The sequence below is a fragment of the Gracilinanus agilis genome, chromosome 5, assembly GCF_016433145.1.
Source record: "Gracilinanus agilis isolate LMUSP501 chromosome 5, AgileGrace, whole genome shotgun sequence".
Classification (NCBI taxonomy): domain Eukaryota; kingdom Metazoa; phylum Chordata; class Mammalia; order Didelphimorphia; family Didelphidae; genus Gracilinanus; species Gracilinanus agilis.
The window spans coordinates 40,507,687-40,525,587 of NC_058134.1; the positions used below are offsets into that span (position 1 = coordinate 40,507,687).

The 17,901-nt window shown below is 40.9% G+C and overlaps 1 protein-coding gene across 1 annotated transcript in view; it reads left to right on the forward strand.

The window, feature by feature from the left end:
* The window catches only part of NEK11 (NIMA related kinase 11), a 194,912-nt gene that overhangs the window by 84,683 nt on the left and 92,328 nt on the right, over positions 1 to 17,901 (forward strand). The window contains exons 10-13 of the mRNA XM_044678895.1: positions 9,486 to 9,586; positions 9,868 to 10,072; positions 16,953 to 17,021; positions 17,073 to 17,167. Coding sequence (XP_044534830.1) covers positions 9,486 to 9,586; positions 9,868 to 10,072; positions 16,953 to 17,021; positions 17,073 to 17,167 — 470 coding nt within the window. The remainder of the gene's footprint in view (positions 1 to 9,485; positions 9,587 to 9,867; positions 10,073 to 16,952; positions 17,022 to 17,072; positions 17,168 to 17,901) is intronic.

Here is a 17,901-nt window from a genome sequence, read left to right on the forward strand (position 1 = left end):
CTTCCTTCCTTCCTTCCTTCCTTCCTTCCTTCCTTCCTTCCTTCCTTCCTTCCTTCCTTCCTTCCTTCCTTCCTTCCTTCCTTTCTCTTCCTCTTCTACACCCTCCTCTTTCATTTATTCCTCCATCTATCTTTCAATTTCTCTTTCTGTCTCTCTTCTTCATTCTGTAACCTAGTCAGCAACATGCCACCATTTCACTGCAGAGTCTGCTAGGCACAGCAGTTCCTTCATCATCCCAGGAGCCTAAATGAAATGTAAATTGTTTGATAAATGTCTCTGTTTTACTATTCCACTTTTTGGGGGTGGGGAGCCTCCTGGGAACTGTATCTGCAGCAGATGCAATCGATGCATCAGGATAAGTTGCTTCTCCACTTCCATTGTTTTTGAAATAAAAACATCAGACATCCCAAAATGCATTCCTGCCTCCATGACATGAAGTTGCCAAACCTCTTTTTAGATTGATTGTTTTATATCAACAGTCATGAATTAGATCTATGGCCCTGTTTCAATTTCTACAGCCACATTTTTACAGCTTGGCTTCCTGTGGCTTAAAAAAAAATGGCCCCTTGGGAAGCTTTTGCATTTGTCTTTTATTTGAATGGCCTCTATGGAAAATTGGGTTTATCTGTCAACAGTGCATAATATTCTAATGGGGTAAACACAACTGTAAATTAATAAGCAACCAAAAAGAAGACTACCTTCAATTTATAATCCTTTTCAACATTGCACCTGTCATATTGGAAAGATTTACTGGATGGATGGGAATTTCCAGAGGTTTTTCCACAGGATCTTGCTAGTACAGAGCCTTGAGGTAGTGACATATACCATTTCCATAATGTGTTTCTCTCCCTTCCGTGCTTTAAAATTGTTGCTCTTTACATTTAGTGAGGCAAGAAAATAGCAAGGTCTTGTCTGTAATTACATTTTGACTGGCATTCCGTTTTAGTGTTAAATAACTGAGAATAGGAACGAGATGATTCTAAACTATTTTCACTGCATTTTACTAAGAGTTTTTGTCTTTTTTTTTTAAGTGAACATATAAAACCCCTGGTCTAAGGGGGAAAAAGGGTTTTGGTTGAATATATTAGAAGGTGATTGCCAGAGGATTGAACAATTATCAATCTTCAATTAAGAATAATCTCAAGTCAAAATTGACATTATGGAAGTTTATTTACAATTATGAAAAGGCAGAAGAAATAAGGAATAAGAATCTAACACAGTAGGTAAATTACTACGATCCTCTAATTAATCCAGGTAGATCTAATTAACCCTCAGCCCAGAGTCAGAGGGCCAGGGAAGTTCCTTAAGAGAAGTTCAGGAAGATTCAGTCTTTAAACTCACCACGTGGACTTCTAAAGAAGATATTGAAAGCAGTCTCACCAAGGTCTCAGTGTTCCCGCCAGCACTCCTCCACGGACCAGAAGAGCTCCAAGACTGACTGAACTCTCTCTTTTTAAAGGGGTCACTTATGCGTCACTTCCTCTGCCTCCCTCCTAGTTTGCGTGTCCAATCACAATGGACACTTCTCATAGGACTGCCTAGGGGGCAGCCAGTTGATTCTGATTCATCATCCACTCTAGCACATGTGGATTAGGACCTCCCTGAATTGGAGGTGCTCTCGCCTTTGGTGATTAAATCTAAAGATGGGCAGTGTAGACTTAATCTAATTATCACATTGGAGAGGCAGGGTCACATCATGGCTAGAAAAAGTTGGCCCTGAAGCCAGGAAGCCTTGGGTTCTGGCCTTGTGGCCTTGGGTCAATCACTAAACTGCTCAGGTTTTTCTCTCTAGGCATTTCAGTAAAGTCTAGTAGAGGCATTGATCTGCATTGCTAAGGGAAGTTTTCTCTCCTGGAAATTCCTTATGTCAGTGAATTCTCAGATCCACAAATCCCTGTTCCTATCCTATAAAAACCCACAGACCTTCATCATTCCTTCCTTCTCCTTACAAAAGCTTTTTTCCCCTCTGGAAATCATTCAATAAATATTTCTCCTCCCCTCTCTTTGTGGGGGGAAATATAATATGGGGCTCATATTATAAAAGTGATGCTGTTCCTGCTCGGCGGGAGAGAAATAGCATCACTCAGACAAGGACAGTCAGGAAAGAAAATGATCAGCATCGGTGTTTAATAGCCAGGCTTGGCTCAGGTTATAAACCATAATAGCACATAGTAAATTTGCTCATTTTTGGAGCGCTGTTTCGGAAATGCTCAAAGGATTCTCCACATACCATCTCATCAATACCCAGGACCTTATGCCTCCTCAGGAGGTAGGGAGGAAAATGACAGACATTAACATCTCCATTTAAAAAATGATCAAACCGATGGCTTATTTTACTAGAAGAATCTCTAGGGGTTTAGAAGAGTAAAACTCAGATAATCTCTGAACTGGGCTAAACCCTCTGTCAACCTTTTTCCCCCTAAGGCACATTTTCCAGGGCTACTAGGAGAGATGTTTGATTAGAAGGTATCATGTATCATATTGATTTAAAAGCTTCTTCTATTTACGTTGACAGTTGGGCCTGTAGAAAATGACAGTAGAAAGTCTTAAGAGGACAATGAAGCTTCGGATCTCTCTGGCTACAAATATCACAAAATGTCAGAGTTGAAGGCACCTCAGTGGTGGGTTACTTCTACCCCTTTACTAAATGAGTCCTCTCTATAACATGCTCAGAAAAGTGGTCCAGCCAAAGAGTAAATGCTTCAGTGGGAAGAGGAGCCATCTCATTTTTGTGACTGGAAATATATCTAGTAGCTTCTAAATATTTGTTCAAATAAATTGACTTAGTCTTCTGGCTTTTGCTGGAAGACTTCTATAATGGGGGGAACCCATTCCATCCTACAGCAACTTATTCTCCTTTGGGATGACTTCATCAAGCTGACATCATTGGCTCTCAGAAAGGTAGCATGGTGTGTATTGGACTTCATTTACTTTCTTCACACCAGTTTTATATTTTGGGCACATTATTAAGCACATCAGTGCTGCTGGGGAATTGACTTTTAGGAAGAAATGAGCTTCCCAGATACTTTGATTTCCTTTAGAGAAATCGATGGTAGATTTGGTTTTCCCAGTGTTGAAAAGCCATCCTCCTAAAGCATAAAATGCACACGGGTTCATTGAGTTAGTGCCATATTGATTCCTGACTGTCTTAGAGGGAGGTGGCTTGTCTCTGCTATTATGAAAAGATTTTGGTTTATAGTATCCTAAAATCATAGATTGAAGGAGCTAGATGGAAATCATGCTATCTGGCCATTTGGTCATCATTGACATCATCTTCATCCTCCTCCTAATTATCATAACTAACATTTATATAGTGCTTTAAGGTTTACAAAACTTTATATATATCATCTCATTTGATTTTCACAACAATCCTATGAGACAGTTGCTATTCTTATCCCCATTTTATATATGAGGAAACTGAGTCTGAGAGAGGTCAATTGATTATTCAGGTCACACAATTAGGGCCATTCAGTGAGTTAAAGGAATTGTAGCCCAGAGAAATACATTGACTTGCCCAAGACCTCATGACTTAAGTTCTCAATAACTGTACCCTAAATATGTTCCTTGTTTAGGGGTTCAGAATCCTGGGATGCTCCACTGTGACCAGAACTTGTAAGGGGACATTTATTGTACTTTTCTATGTTCTGAGACTGAGGCTTTCACCCAGATTTAATGAGCTGAGGGTGATTTCAGAAGAGAGCATAGATTTAAATTTGGAAGGGGTCTTAGAGGCAGTCTAGTCCAACCTCTTCACTTTATTGAGGATAAAAAATGAGGTGCAGAGATGGAAGTGACCTGTCTAAAGTCACACAGATACCAGGTAGTGTAATTGAAGAGAGCCAGAATTTGAACCCTGGCCCACTGGATCCTTTCCACTGAATTCTATTTGATCATAGTCAAACATGGCACTGTAGCATGACAACCCAGCCTCCGAGAACAAGGAAACTTGAAAAGGAATTAAATTGAAAATTGACTAAACGTGCCTTCCTCTGGCTGCTCAGAAAATGGAAAATAATCCTCAACTTTCAAAACAGGTTTTTTTTCCTCCTCCCTCAGTTTTCCTTGCTGCTTCAGTTTCCCTTATTGAATGGCACCGTTCTCACCCTGCTGCTCCCAGAGCCATCAAATGACCTTTTCAGTAATTGGCTTTCCCGATGCAGAAGGGAAAAGGTTTTCTGTTACTCGCTGAGTCTCCTGCATGCTGTACCTGATGGCCTCTATCAGGGCACTACCTGGCTTTGTGTTAAACATTTTTCTAAAGGTTCCCCGAATGCTTGGCACTCGAGCTAAGCATGAAATACCTTGATGCTGACGCCTGGTACAGCAGGTCTGATCGTTAGCTAACATCGGAGGGTGGCAGGGTTTGGGGGAATAAATTCCTTTCTTTTCCTATGCTTTGAGAAAAAAGATCAGGCCAAGGGAGTCCCCAAACCAAACTTCTGAGCTGTTGGGAAGCAGCTGGAGTTCATTTCAACTCTTAACTTTCCTGGGAGTTAGATCATCTTGGACATCAATGCTTTTCTCTAGTAGAGACCCAAATCTTCCAATTAGGGGTTTTCCACCCTTCTCCTTCCTAGTCACAGTTCTTTAAGGGTAAAGAACCAGGGAATTGAACATCCAGACACCTAGATTCCCTTCCCAGCTCTGACACAGAATCAATTTGTGACCTTAATATAATAAAGCCAGCAAGTTACTGATAATGAGGAAACCGGCACATTTTCCTCATTAGTGTAATTGGAAGCTTGCTTATTGATTGATTGTTTACTGAAGGCCTCACCTATGGAGATGGGTTTTCTTATCTATTTGAAGAAAAAAAACAGACATTGCTTGGTTAATTCTCTGAAAATGGACTCTTAGCTGGGGTTCTTTCCCTGAAGTCAATGAAATTGTCTTTCTTTGCTTTTTTAATTTCGATAACTCATTTCCTTCGTATTCATATGCTTATTATAGGTTATAAGACTTTACTTGCCAAGATGATGAAAAGCGTCCATAATAGTAATGAAAATTTGTTGTTTTCAGGAATGTCTGACTCTTTGTGACCCCATCTGGGGTTTTCTTGGCACTGTTAGGAAAATAGCCAACATTTATTTGGTGCCTTTTATAGTTATTATCTCATTTGATCCTCAGAACAATACTGGAAGGTAAATGCTGTTGATATCCTCATTTTACAGGTGAGGAAATGGAAGTCAACAGGAGTTAAGTGACTTGCCCAGGTCACACACCCAGAAAGTGGTTGAGACTGAATTTGAACTTGTCTTCCTGACTCTTGGTCCAGCACGTCAGCCTCTTGCTTTTCGGAAATTCTTGTCCATATCTGATGGACGTATGTCCACCAGGTCCATATGTCTCAGCCATGCATCCTAGCTCTAACACTGGCTGACTTGGTAAGCCCCACACAATTTGTTTAACTCACCTGAGATCTCAGTTTCCTCATCTGCCAAATGAGAGATTGCAATGCTTACTTCACTTGCTTGGCAGTGGGGAAAATTCTGTTAAACCATACCATACTATAGAAAAGCTGAAGTGAGATATAAATTGTACGTGTTTCCATTTCCTCATTTGTTTCCAGGTTCACTGCCGCCATATTGGTTAGTTCAGGTGAAAAGCCTGTTCTGTCATGAAATTTTGCTCATACCAAGAGTTAGCCCCACCAAAGGAATGGCCATTTGTTGCTCATTGGACAACGATCTTAATTTTAGAATTTAGAATAAAATTTGTGGATTTTTTGGAATCAAATGGAAGTTTACTAGTGGGCTAAAATTGTGAAGGCCTATTGTACAGATATAAACATGCAGTCAGATCTTTAGGTCTTTTCACACATGCATCTAGGATAGATATTACAGATGGACAAAGGATCATTAAACAGGAGGAGGAAGGCAGTCTGGATTATCTTTAGGAAATTACGAAACTGTTTTCATTTCTGTTGAAAGTGAAGGCCTGGGGGCAGCTGGGTGGCTCAGTGGATTGGGTCTTTTTTTTTTTTTTTAAACCCTTACCTTCCGTCTTGGAGTCAGTACTGTGTATAGGCTTCAGGGCAGAAGAGCGGTAAGGGTAGGCAATGGGGGTCAAGTGACTTGCCCAGGGTCACACAGCTGGGAAGTGGCTGAGGCCAGATTTGAACCTAGGACCTCCCGTCTCTAGGCTTGGCTCTCAATCCACTGAGCTACCCAGCTGCCCCCGTGGATTGGGTCTTTTTGAAAGTGATCCTCTAATGTTGGGGTCCCTGCAGTAGATTCTGATGTTCATTCTCCACAATGTTTATAGGCACTGAGGTCTCGGGGAAACATTTGCTAAGGAAGTGATGCTTGGGGCCCCATTCTGCTTCTGAAGCAGTGACTAGGAAGGCATTGACACATTCTCAGGTAGGGCTGCTATCTACTGAATACGTCTTCCAAAGATTTGCCTGGGCTATTTGGGGTCCCCCTTTTTTCTGCAGTTTCTTCCATTGCCTAGAGCTGCGAAGCTGTGAGATGACAAAACATAGGTTATTCTGAGAAAATGGACATCTTCACAATTTCTGGAGTGATGCAAATGAATAATAATACAAAGGAAAAGTAATACAGAGGAAACAGGATGTGGCATCTTGCTGGTGGCATGAGTGTGCAAGTTCTGGGATGACTCAAGAGCTCAGAGAAGAGTGTATATTGAAAACAGTCAGTAAATACTTTGGGTGATAATTATGTTTTTCATGCTAAATACCCCTGAGGGAGAAAGATTTCAGAGGACCCTATGTTAGCTCTAAGAAAGGACTTTAGGGATCATCTGTAGAGTCCAGAAGTTTTTAATGTGGGATAAATTTTGGAGGGCCCATGAATTTGAAAGAAGGAAATAAGGCTTCGTTAAAACACCCATTGTGTGACAATATCGTGTTAAACACATTACAGATATTATCTCAGTGGATCTTCACAACCCTAGGAGGAAAATGCTATTGTTATCTCTATTTTATAGTTGAAAAAAACCAAGGTGGAAAAGGCCGTGTGCCTTGCACAGGTTCGGACGGCTAGTAAATGCCCGAGGTCACATTTGAACTCGTGTCTTGGTGCAGCAGATTGTGGGGTGGTGGTGATGATTGAGAAGCTCTACTTCTAACTTCTTCATATCCCTCTTCTCAAGCTTTGTGAGTGAAACAGTACAGATGTTCATCTAAAACTAAGTCTTCGGGTATCATTTCTTCATCCACAGGGAATTTAGGTAATCTAAGGTCAATTTTACTACAGCGGTCTAAGACTCTCTGCTTCTTTAAACTTCAGTGAAGTCTTGATGAAACCACCAAAAAACAGCCATTCAGTCCCACCTGGCAGGATTAAAGCTTGTGAGAATGCATTTTTATTTAAATAAATAAATGGTTCTGGAATGCCACTCAAAGTCATATCAAAGGATGATCTTAGGATCAAAGATTTAAAGCCGTAAGGGACCTCAGGAGGGGATCTCATACAACCCCATGTCCCTCTACCCCCCAGGTTTTATAGATGAGAAAACTGAGTTGCGTTGAGGTTAATTGACTTGTCCAAAGTCACACAATCCGTAAAATGAAAATAGCAGAATTTGAACCCAGGTCCTCTGACTAAATCCAGTGCTGCTTCTTTTGGACTAATCAAACCTAAGCATCTTTGTGATGCCTTTTTTCTTCTCTTAATACATAGTGATTGGAAATACCAGAAACCATCTCATCCCGAGCCCATTCTCAGATCTCTGCAGCCCTGTTCCCCCATCGTATACAAGTCCAAACGCCATATTCACAGGGGTTCCTACAACCCTGCCAAAGCATCACTAGAGCAACTCCTAGAAGAAATGTACTTCAGAGGGAGAAACAAATTCAACCTCTTTCTGTCAAAACCATTATTTGTTCAATTTTTACACGTCTCTAACTGCCACACCTCTATCAAACTCAAAGCCATAAGTTAGTTCTGCGACCTTTTCCAAAATAAACCTTCTAAACCGGGGCTAAAATTAACCACGCTGATTAGCTTAGCCTACAGAAGTCACACATGAGACTGTGAAAAGAAAGACTTTCCTTAGCTAAAATGCATATTCATGACCCTTCATGTAGGACTAAATTAAATACTGTACATTACTTCTTTTTAAATATTCACGACAACAAGTTCTCCTGTAAGTTACCCAAAGTGACATCATCATTGAATTAAATGTGCTCAAGTACTCTTTTGATATATAGTTCCGAAAACTGCCTCGCTATGACTTCTTCCCCGGCATTCTTAGTTCTGTCCTCTGACTCCAAGGAATAGTATTTTTTTTTCTTTTGAAACCAACTTATGTGTCTCTGAACTTCAAATACTTGAAAACAGATTCTCGTTTTCCTTCTTCTCTAAATAAAACGGCCATTTCCTCCAAACGATCCTGGAACGACAGGATTGAGCCCCATCACCGTCTTGGCCACCCACCTCATTCCAATTTGTAAATGAGCCTTTTACAATGGCGTGCTCAGAACGGAGCAGGATATTCCCAGTGTCGTCTGGCTAAGGCAGGGAAGAGAAGGGATCTCCCTCCATGTCCATCAGGCTGCCATCTTGGCATGGTTGTTTTTCCTGGGGCCAGAAACAGAAGTCCTCATGCCTTGTACCACCTGGGAATCCCCCTTTTCCTCCAGAGAATTTGAGATGACCTCTAGAAGATCCCACTCCTCTTTGTATGGAAAGAACACCAGACTTTTCATAAGGAGAGGCAACTTGTGTGCTGGATAGAGAGTTGGCTTCAGAGGCAGGAATACATGGGTTCAAGTACCATCTCTGATAAATATAGGCTAAGTGATGCTGGGCAAGACACTCATGTAGTGCTCCAGACAGTTCTCTAAGACTACATTGCAAAGAAATTTATCACTGATGAAATCCCAGGTCATATCCTATTATACAACCCTGCCTGGTCAGAGAATCCTCTTTAATCCTCCTTCTTCTCCGTTTTATCTTCTTTTGTGTTTTTTTTTTAAACCCTCACCTTCTGCCTTGGAATCAATACTGTATATTGGTTCCGAAGCAGAAGAGTGGTAAGGGCTAGGCATTGGGGGTTAAGTGACTTGCCCAGGGTCACACAGCTGGGAAATGTCTGAGGTCTGTTATATCTTCTCCCTTCCAACCTATTGATATGAATTTGTAGTCATCTTTCTCTCCTCCAAGCCTTTTGGTTCTTTCTTTGTGTCATGGATCATTTCTCCCCTCGGACTGATGAACCCTTCAGTCTTTTATCTCCAAATTCAGGGTAGGGACTACATAGTAGTTAAACTTTGTATTTTCCTGGCATCCAAGACAATGCTCTGTATAATTTAAGAAGGGTTTGGAAATGTTTTTAAATTGCATTAAATTGCTCTTTCTGGGCTAAGATGGTACAGGAAAGATTGTACAGGAAATCAACTCTCCACCAGTATTCCAGCAAAAAATCTAAAAAGGCACCAGATCAAATAATGATCAAGAAAGAAAGGCAGAAGGGCAGCAAAGGATATCCTTGCTGGGGTGGTTCTTCTCGATCCAGAACAGGATCCTCACCCCGTCCTTACGTCCGGGGAACAGTGACCAGACTCTGCACAGAGCAGGCATTTTCTTCTATGAAGTGGAATTATGACTTCATCTTCCGAAAGGCGGGTGGCTAGACCAGGAGGCCTTTGGAGATCACTCTCAGCTCTAAGCCCTAAGATGAAATGATTCCACAGACTAGAGCAGCTCTCTATTCCTGGCCCTCCAGCACATTGCCACGAAACGAGTTTCTAAATGGGCCTTTTCCATTGCCAAAGAATTTAAATCGCTATCCCAGCAGCCCGAGTCCGGGCTCTCTCTCATCTCTCCTCTTGCTCCCCGGCTACGTTTCCTCATTAACTGCATTTCAAACCAGAGCACAGCCAGCAATTTGCTTATTTTTTAGGAGGAAGATGAGCTTGTGAGCCAGCTGGGGTTCCTCTTCTTTGTAGAACCTGGGACCATCGCTTCCCTCTTGTACCCCGGCTTATGGGCAAGCCGCAGAGCTCTGCGGGGCTTTCCACAGGCACCATCCCAAGGCGGTCGTGAAGCTGCCCACAAGGAATCTCGTGCTGCCCGTCTGGGTGGCCAAAGCACCAAGGCAAGAGCTCGTGAGAGGGGAAAGCAGAAGGGGAAACGGGGTCATTCCTCCCCACTCACTTCGCTACGGTCTCTCTAGTTTTTCTTCCTCGCCGTGCCCAGCATCATCATTTGGGCATGGACCCGGGATGGGGATGCTCTTGTGGCTACTGATAATGTGGAGAAGCCACAGAGCCACAGGGGAAACCCAGGCCTTCGCCCCCCTTTGAACTCTCTACTCTGCCATCTCTTGAGAGGAGGTCCACAGTTTTCATATTACCATTTCGCAGAAGAGTAAACTGAGGTCCAAAGAGGTTAAGTGATTTGTGCATGTTCATAAAGCTGGTTAGTCCTAGAGACAGGGTCTGAGCCCAGGTCTTCCAGACTCCAGGTCCAACACTCTGCATATATAACTTAAATAATGTCTACTAATAGCTAGCCTTTGTATAGTGCTTTAAGGAGCAAAGAGGTGGCACAGAGTGAGGAAGACATGAATTCAATTCCAGACCCAGACACTGTTTGACAACCTGGGCAAAGCATTTAACCTCTATCCACCTCAGTTTCCTTAACTAGAAAATGGGCATAATAATAGTAATATCTGCCTCTCAGGCTTGTGGTGAGGATCACATAATGGGATATTTGTAAAGCACATAGTAAGTTCTCAATAAATGCCTATTTTCTTCCCTTTGTGGTTTGCAAAGGACTTCACAAGTATTATTTTAGCTGCACAAGAATCTTGCGAGTTAGGCACTACTATTATCTCCATTTTACAAAGGAAGAAGAAACTGAGGTAGACAGTAATTAAATTAAAATGGGTTAAGATGGTGACAAGATAGATTTTATAGGATTTAGTGTCTGAGGTCAGATTTGAATTCCGTCTTCCTGACTCCAGATCCGGTTTGATTTATGCTGTAGTCGTACCCAAGCAAAGCCTTTGCTAAAATCAATACTAAGTTTCCCAGGAAAGACCGACCTCTCTCTATTTGTTAAAAATGGATCCTTTGACCCCTGGCAATCTTTTCCCCCCTTAAAACTCTTATTTTCTGTTTTAGATGCTGGGGGTCCGAAGGGGGGTTACTAGCAGTCCAGTTCCCCTTGGGGGTGGGACAATTGAGTGAAAAAAGGAGTGAGAAGAGCCAGAGACCCAGTAGTGGCTGATCCGAAGTGCCATCTGCTGCTTTAATTTTTATATCATTTTTCTCAAGATTACATCAATGTTGGCACGAATTCCATTCCCACCATACGTCTTATCTTTGGAGACAATGTGTTAGGTGTGTTTGACGGATCTCTCGGGCTATAGTAGTGAGAACGTACAGGCCTTTTCATGGGAGACAACTTCTTCATATTTCATTCATTGTTCTTTTATATTAAATTACTGCACCAAATCGGATCTGGGAGGGGGGGAAACTTGGAGACTGTTCTGGCCTGTTCTTGCAGGCATCTGTGTATGGGAATCTGAGTTAGAGATTTAAAATCTTTAACATTAACTCACTATATGCTGGTTTGTTGTGAAGTGACTTCTAGGGGAAGTTTCTGTATTATGGGGGGTTATTTGGGGATAGTGTATGTGACTGTGGTTGTTCTTGCCATGAATCTGTATCGTTTTTCTGTGTTTCCCTGGAGCTGAATAAGGATACTGACTGCAATAGTTTCAGTAAAAGGGATAGAGCTGTAAAAGATCATGGATCTAAGGTTCTCAGAGGTCCTCAGTTCATCATTTTAAAATCATCTGCTATGTGCCAAGTCCTGGGCTAGTCTACTGGATCAAAGAAGTTCATGACTCGTCCCAAGTCACAGAGGTAGAACACTCAGGATGGATATGATACGGTCCCCTGGCTCCCAAGCTACCTTTCTTTGCACAATATTGTATAGCGTCTCCAAAGCTGAGGCTGCCCTCGAGTCACCATTTCTCATGCAAATATAAAAGAACGTAAGAAGTTACTGACAGGAAAGAATTTCAGATTATTTCCTTGAAATATCAAAGCATGAGGGGCAGCTAGGTGACTCAGTGGATTGAGAGCCAGTTCTAGAGACCTGGGTTCAAATCTGACCTTCAATACTTCCTAGCTATGTGATCCTGGGCTAGACATTTAATTCTTGTTGCCTAGCCCTTACTGCTCTTCTATCTTGGAACCAATACACAGTATTGAGTCTCAGACAGAAGATAAGATTTGAAAAAAAGAAATATTGACACATGAAATATACTAGTCTTTTATGCATCCACTAAAAAATTATTGACCTCTGTTGTTTTTACATCATCTAAGTTTCTCCATATGTTCTTCCTCTTGACCCCTCTCAGAGAATAACCAAAAAATTATTATAAAATAAAATGAGATTTTATTTCTAATAATAAAGTAAGATATAATTTTTAGAAACAAAAAGTTTAAAAATAAAATGAGATTTCATTTTTTAAAAACATAGAGGAAAAAGAGAAAAAATTCATCAAAATGAATTAATATGTTTAAAAAAGCTAAGTAACATTGCACAGTTGTGGACCTTTCTCTCTGTAAAAGGGGAAGGGAAGAGGACATCCATATTTTAAGAGCTTAGATGTTTATATGCCACTGACTATTGAGTCCATTCCCCTTTCAATAGGAGTAGTTTGCTAAGGTTTTCCCAAATCCTCTGCCTGGGTTTCTATCATTAGACTGAACAGCTGACATCCCCAACTCCTCTCCCCACCAGCCCCATGTCTGTTTTCCCCCCTTCTTTGGAAAGTACCTTTTTTTCCAACAAACCTGCCTCTTTTTACTATCCTCTTTGAGTCAGAATGGCAATTGCTCCAACTGGTAAAGTGGATGTTTGCCATGAAAAGATAAAACCTGTGTCCTCCCCCTTCTCTTTGAGGGCTCTCAGAACACATGGAGTAATTAAACATGTGCCATGTGAGACTCTGTAGCCTGATGGTCAAAATGAATAACCTCCTTAGGGGGCCGTAGCCTTGTCGGTGACATCTCTGCCCCTCCTGTTTTATATGTGTTGAAGTTCAAATCAAAGTATTATTTGCTAGCCACAAAGTTCCCAAAAGTATTATGAAGATGGCCTTAGACACTTCCTGGCTGGGTGACCCAAGACAAGTCATTTAACCCTTCTTGCCTCACTACTCTTCTACCTTGGAACTGATGCTTAGTATTAAGATAAAAGGCAAATGTTAAAAAAAAGGAAAACTCTGCAGATCTAATGTAAACATGTTGGAGTGCAGGGATGGTGTGGAATGACCTTGAGAATAAGCACCTTTCTACTATTTTTTCTCCCTTAAAATAAATAAAATAACAAAAACAGTGGCACATCCAACAGCTCCTTCATCCCATGGAATCTTGCTCCACTGATAGCAACCTGTCATTTGAACTCGCTAAGTGTGAAATTCTTAATGTATGCTAAGGAAAGCTAGCTTGAGTCCATAGGTCACTTTGAATCAGTGGATGAAGGCAAGGCATAAATAACTTGATCTCCTTCAGGCAAGACACAGAGAGCATAAAGATATTAATGAGAGTGCTGTAGCTGAATGTTAAGAGACTTATTGGCATCCTGAAATTAAAAACGAATAGGAAAAACATATTTTAAGCAGTTAACACCTCTGCAATATTAATGTACAATTTTGGAATGGTTAAAACAGGCTGTAGCAGACTTGGGAAATACTTTAATAAAAACATATACGGTATTGATGAAATATAGGACCTGTCACCCTAAAGCAGCCAAAAAAGAGGAAGGAGACGGATAGATATTCTTAGAGAACATTCAAAGAAATCAGAACCCTACAGGAATACTTCTGGAATGAACAGACATCAGTGTAACAGGAAACAGCAGAAGATGATAGAGGGCAATGAGGAGACACACAATAGGCATAAATGTGCCTGTGGTGGATTTGTCCAACATAACCATAATTGGCTTACTTCTGGATGGAACCTATAAAGCAACTAAGATCCAAGAATGGGAACAAAAGACCCTCCATGATCTATGCTCAAAGCACTCTGTGTATACCCTTTGACTTATCAATGCCAATACTAGGTCTGTATCCCAAAGAGAATTTTTTTTTAAAAAGGAAAAAGGACCTATTTGTACAAAAAAATATGGAAGCTCTTTTTGTAGTAGCAAAGAAGTAGAAATTTTAGGTTTGTCCATCAGTTGGGAAATGGCTGAACAAGTTGTGGTGTATGATCATTATGGAATAAGAAATGATGAGTAGGACAATTTCAGAAAAATCTGGAAATATTTACACAAACTGATGCAAAGCGAAGTGAGCAGAAGTAGGAGAGCGTTGTCCACAGTGCCAGCATATTTCTTGATGAACCAACTGTAAATGACCTGGTCATTTTCAGCAAAACAGAGATCCAAGACAATCCCAGAGACTCTTGATGAAAAATGCCTTCTGCCTTCTAAGAAAGGAGTCCGGATGCAGACTTGCAACATACTATATTTCATTTTCTTTATTCTTTTTTGTTTCATTTGAGATCTCTTCCAGAAAATGTTTTCTATGATTACACATGTAAAATCTATATTGTATTGCTTACCATCTCAGGAAAGGGAGAAGGAAGGGGAGTGGGGAAGGAGAGTGAGTCAGAACAAGGGAGAGAATTTGGAGCCCAAAACTTTAAAAAAAAGAATGTTAAAAATTATTTTTAAATGCAATAGGTGAAGAAATAAAATATTATTTATTTTTAAAAGAAACCCTTCATGGATGTCATCCATATGAACTTAGCCAACAATGTTTTAGCAAGGAAATATTGAGTGTATGACTGACATGGATTTATTTGAGAAAACAGAGAAATTTATGATGGTAATTCAGAACTGGGTCATTAACACCAGAGACTACAGAAGGTAATTTTTTAAAAAGAGATTGGATTTAGTGATCAATATAAATTATGTGAGGAAATGGTAAAGAGAGTGAAATCCATTAATGATGGCTATTAAAATAAAGAACCTACTATCCACCTCATAAAGCCTGGTGACTGGGATTATACATGAGAAGTTCCCTAACTTTTATCGACAGACATAAGACAGACTCCAGTATTTTAAATTCAGACCTCTGGAGAACTCAACCAATAAACTAAACAATATTAGAAACCAGACTGGAAACCCAACCATTATCAGAGACCAAACTGTTATTCACAATTTCCTAGAAGATCCACAAAAACTTAAGGTCAGGAGGCAGCTTGAGAGCCAGTCCTAGAGGTAGGACATGGGTTCCAATATGGCCTCAGATACTTTGTGACCCTGGAAAAGTCACTTAACTCCCATTGCCCAGCCCTTATTGTTCTTTTGCTTTTGGAACTAATACATTATTGATTTTAAAATGGAAGGTAAGGATTGGGAAAAAAGGCAAAAAGCTTAAGAACAACACTTTAATCTCCGTCCCAAATGACATTCAAAATCTCCAAGCCACTTGGAAGAAAAAGCTTTATAAGCCCAAAGTGTATTCTGCCCCTTTCTCTTTGCTATAAGACTGGACTGACTACCTCTTCTCTGGTCATCTCTCTCTCTGATAATTTCTACACCATTCTTGGTGTGTAATTCTTGGATAATATATTGAGCCCAATTGTTGACCACCCTATGTCTCTTCTGTGCCCTTCAGTGCAGACTATGGTATCCCAAGATTCCAACCTATAATTGTCACATTAATGATAAATGATGTAATTTATCATTAAGATAATACATTTAAAAATAATATCTAGGTCTTATTAGAATTACCATATTAATTATACATACTATAGTAGGATAAAATAATTCAACATTAGAAAGTAAATAAGTATGATAATCATAATTATAAGCATTTTTAATTGGTATTTTTATACCATAGCTGAAGGGATTTGTTGGGGGATTTAATTGAAGAAAGGCTAAATGAAAATCCTTTCCAGAGTACCTGTATCATACATAATCTTCTCTCTTTCTGCACAGCCCTCCTCTGGAACATGGGCAGAGCAATCTCTGAGGCAGTCATTATTGAATTCCTTGGTAAACACACTCCGTCATTGCCTAGTAAGTGTGTGGGAATCCCAGAGTGCTGCCCTGATGCATCCGTTATAAGGCTCACTCTAAGGGGAGAGGAAATTAAAGCTATTTATCAAAGAGCATTTCCCCTCGATGGGAAAAGTGAACATTAATGCAACAAATGATTGCACACAAGCCAAGAAAACATTTTGATAAACACACTTGGAGGGGATTGCATTTCCTCTGCTTTCTCCTTGAAAGAGAAGTTCGAGAGAACCCTTCTAGGTCCAGATGTGGGTGCTTCTTTGAAGGTCGGTGGCCTTGTTGACTGGGTATAACTCTAGGAGCTCAGGATGGGCTCTTGGTGATGTGGAGAGCTATTCTGTTCCCACAGGATATTATCCCTTATATGCAAACATATATTTTATTAATAATAATGGCTAACTGTATAGATAAAGTACTTTAAGGTTTACTTATGTGTTAGTTTATTTGTTTCTAAGAGTAGATCTAGGAGGCAAATGCTGTGTTTTTCCCTATTTTACAGTTGAGGAAACTGAGGCAGACAGAAGTGAAGTCATTTGCTCAAGGACACAGAAGTATTACATTTCTGAGACTAGGTTTGAACTCAGATCTTCCTGACTCCAAGACCAGTACTCTACCCCCTCCCTGCCAATATTTCCTACTTGGTTTCTAATAAAAGTATGTTTAAGTTGTAGTGACATCACTGTTTTGTGACTTCTCACCTTGAATTTTGAAAGGAAGCTGAGTGTGGCATTTCCCCTGTCCTTGCTGACTCTGCTTTGACAAATGTTCCCCCTTATTCTCCTCCTGATTCCATTTGTCAGCCTTTACAGGGTGCCACTGCTATAATGAGACATTCCCAAGTCACTTCTTTGCACATCTCTGGGGAAACCACCTTCTTCCTCCGTGTCATTGTGTAATTGGAACTGTGGTGAGCTGTTCCGTGACTGTGTCTCATTCCAGAGATCCCAGAAGATCCCTTAGAAGCTGAAGAGTATTACATGGAGGTCTTTGATTCCTGTTCTGACTCAAGTGAGAAGGATGAAATAGAAGAGGTGATCGAGGTGGAGAACGAGGAGGAAGAGGAGGAAGAAGTGGTGGAGGAGGTGGTGGAGGAGGTGGAGGAGGAGGAGCTGGAGGAGGAAAAAGCAGAGAGCACATATAGAACCAGTCATCAGGTATGTATTTTGGTTAGACCAGTCAACCTCTCCCAAGAGATGGCAGAACCTCGAGCACGGGGGGTGTCTAATGACAAGAGCTCCATCCAAAGGAGAATGGAACTTCCTCACCATCTCTTGCCTGGAATATGTCGGCAACCTTCCAGTTGGTTTTCTCCTTCCTGCCCTCTTTCTGCTCCAATCTGTGTAATTGATTTCTGTGCCCTAAAACTCCAATTCCCAGCACCCCATGTTCCTTCTCATGTTACGTGCTGATGTAGGGAGGATATAAATTTGGTGTAGAAATCCATGTTCTAGCCAAGGCCTAGAATTCCCTCCTTCCCTCCACCTTTTGGAATCCTTATGTTTCTCTTCAAGGTTCAGCTCAGGTGCCACCTCCTTTCCTGATGTCCCTAACTGTTGGTCCTCTCTCCCTCCTCAAATTCTATCTGATTTATCTGTTTGAATACTTCAGCGGTAGACTGTCACCACCTTAAAAAGCCTGTTTTTGTATTTTTCTTGTATTCTCAGCTCCTGGTACAGAGTTCTAGGCTTTGCTTAATAAATGAGGATCACAAGAATGGCAGTCAAGGCCGATAGGGAAATCAGGAAAATGGAAGGATTTTTTGGGGAAAGATAATGAGACAATTTAACTTTAAGATGTCTCAAGGACCCCCCCTCTCCCCAGTTCTAAATGTATAAAAGGTGGAATGGAAATAAGAGCCTGGAGGTTGGGAGAGAGGTTAGGGCTGGAT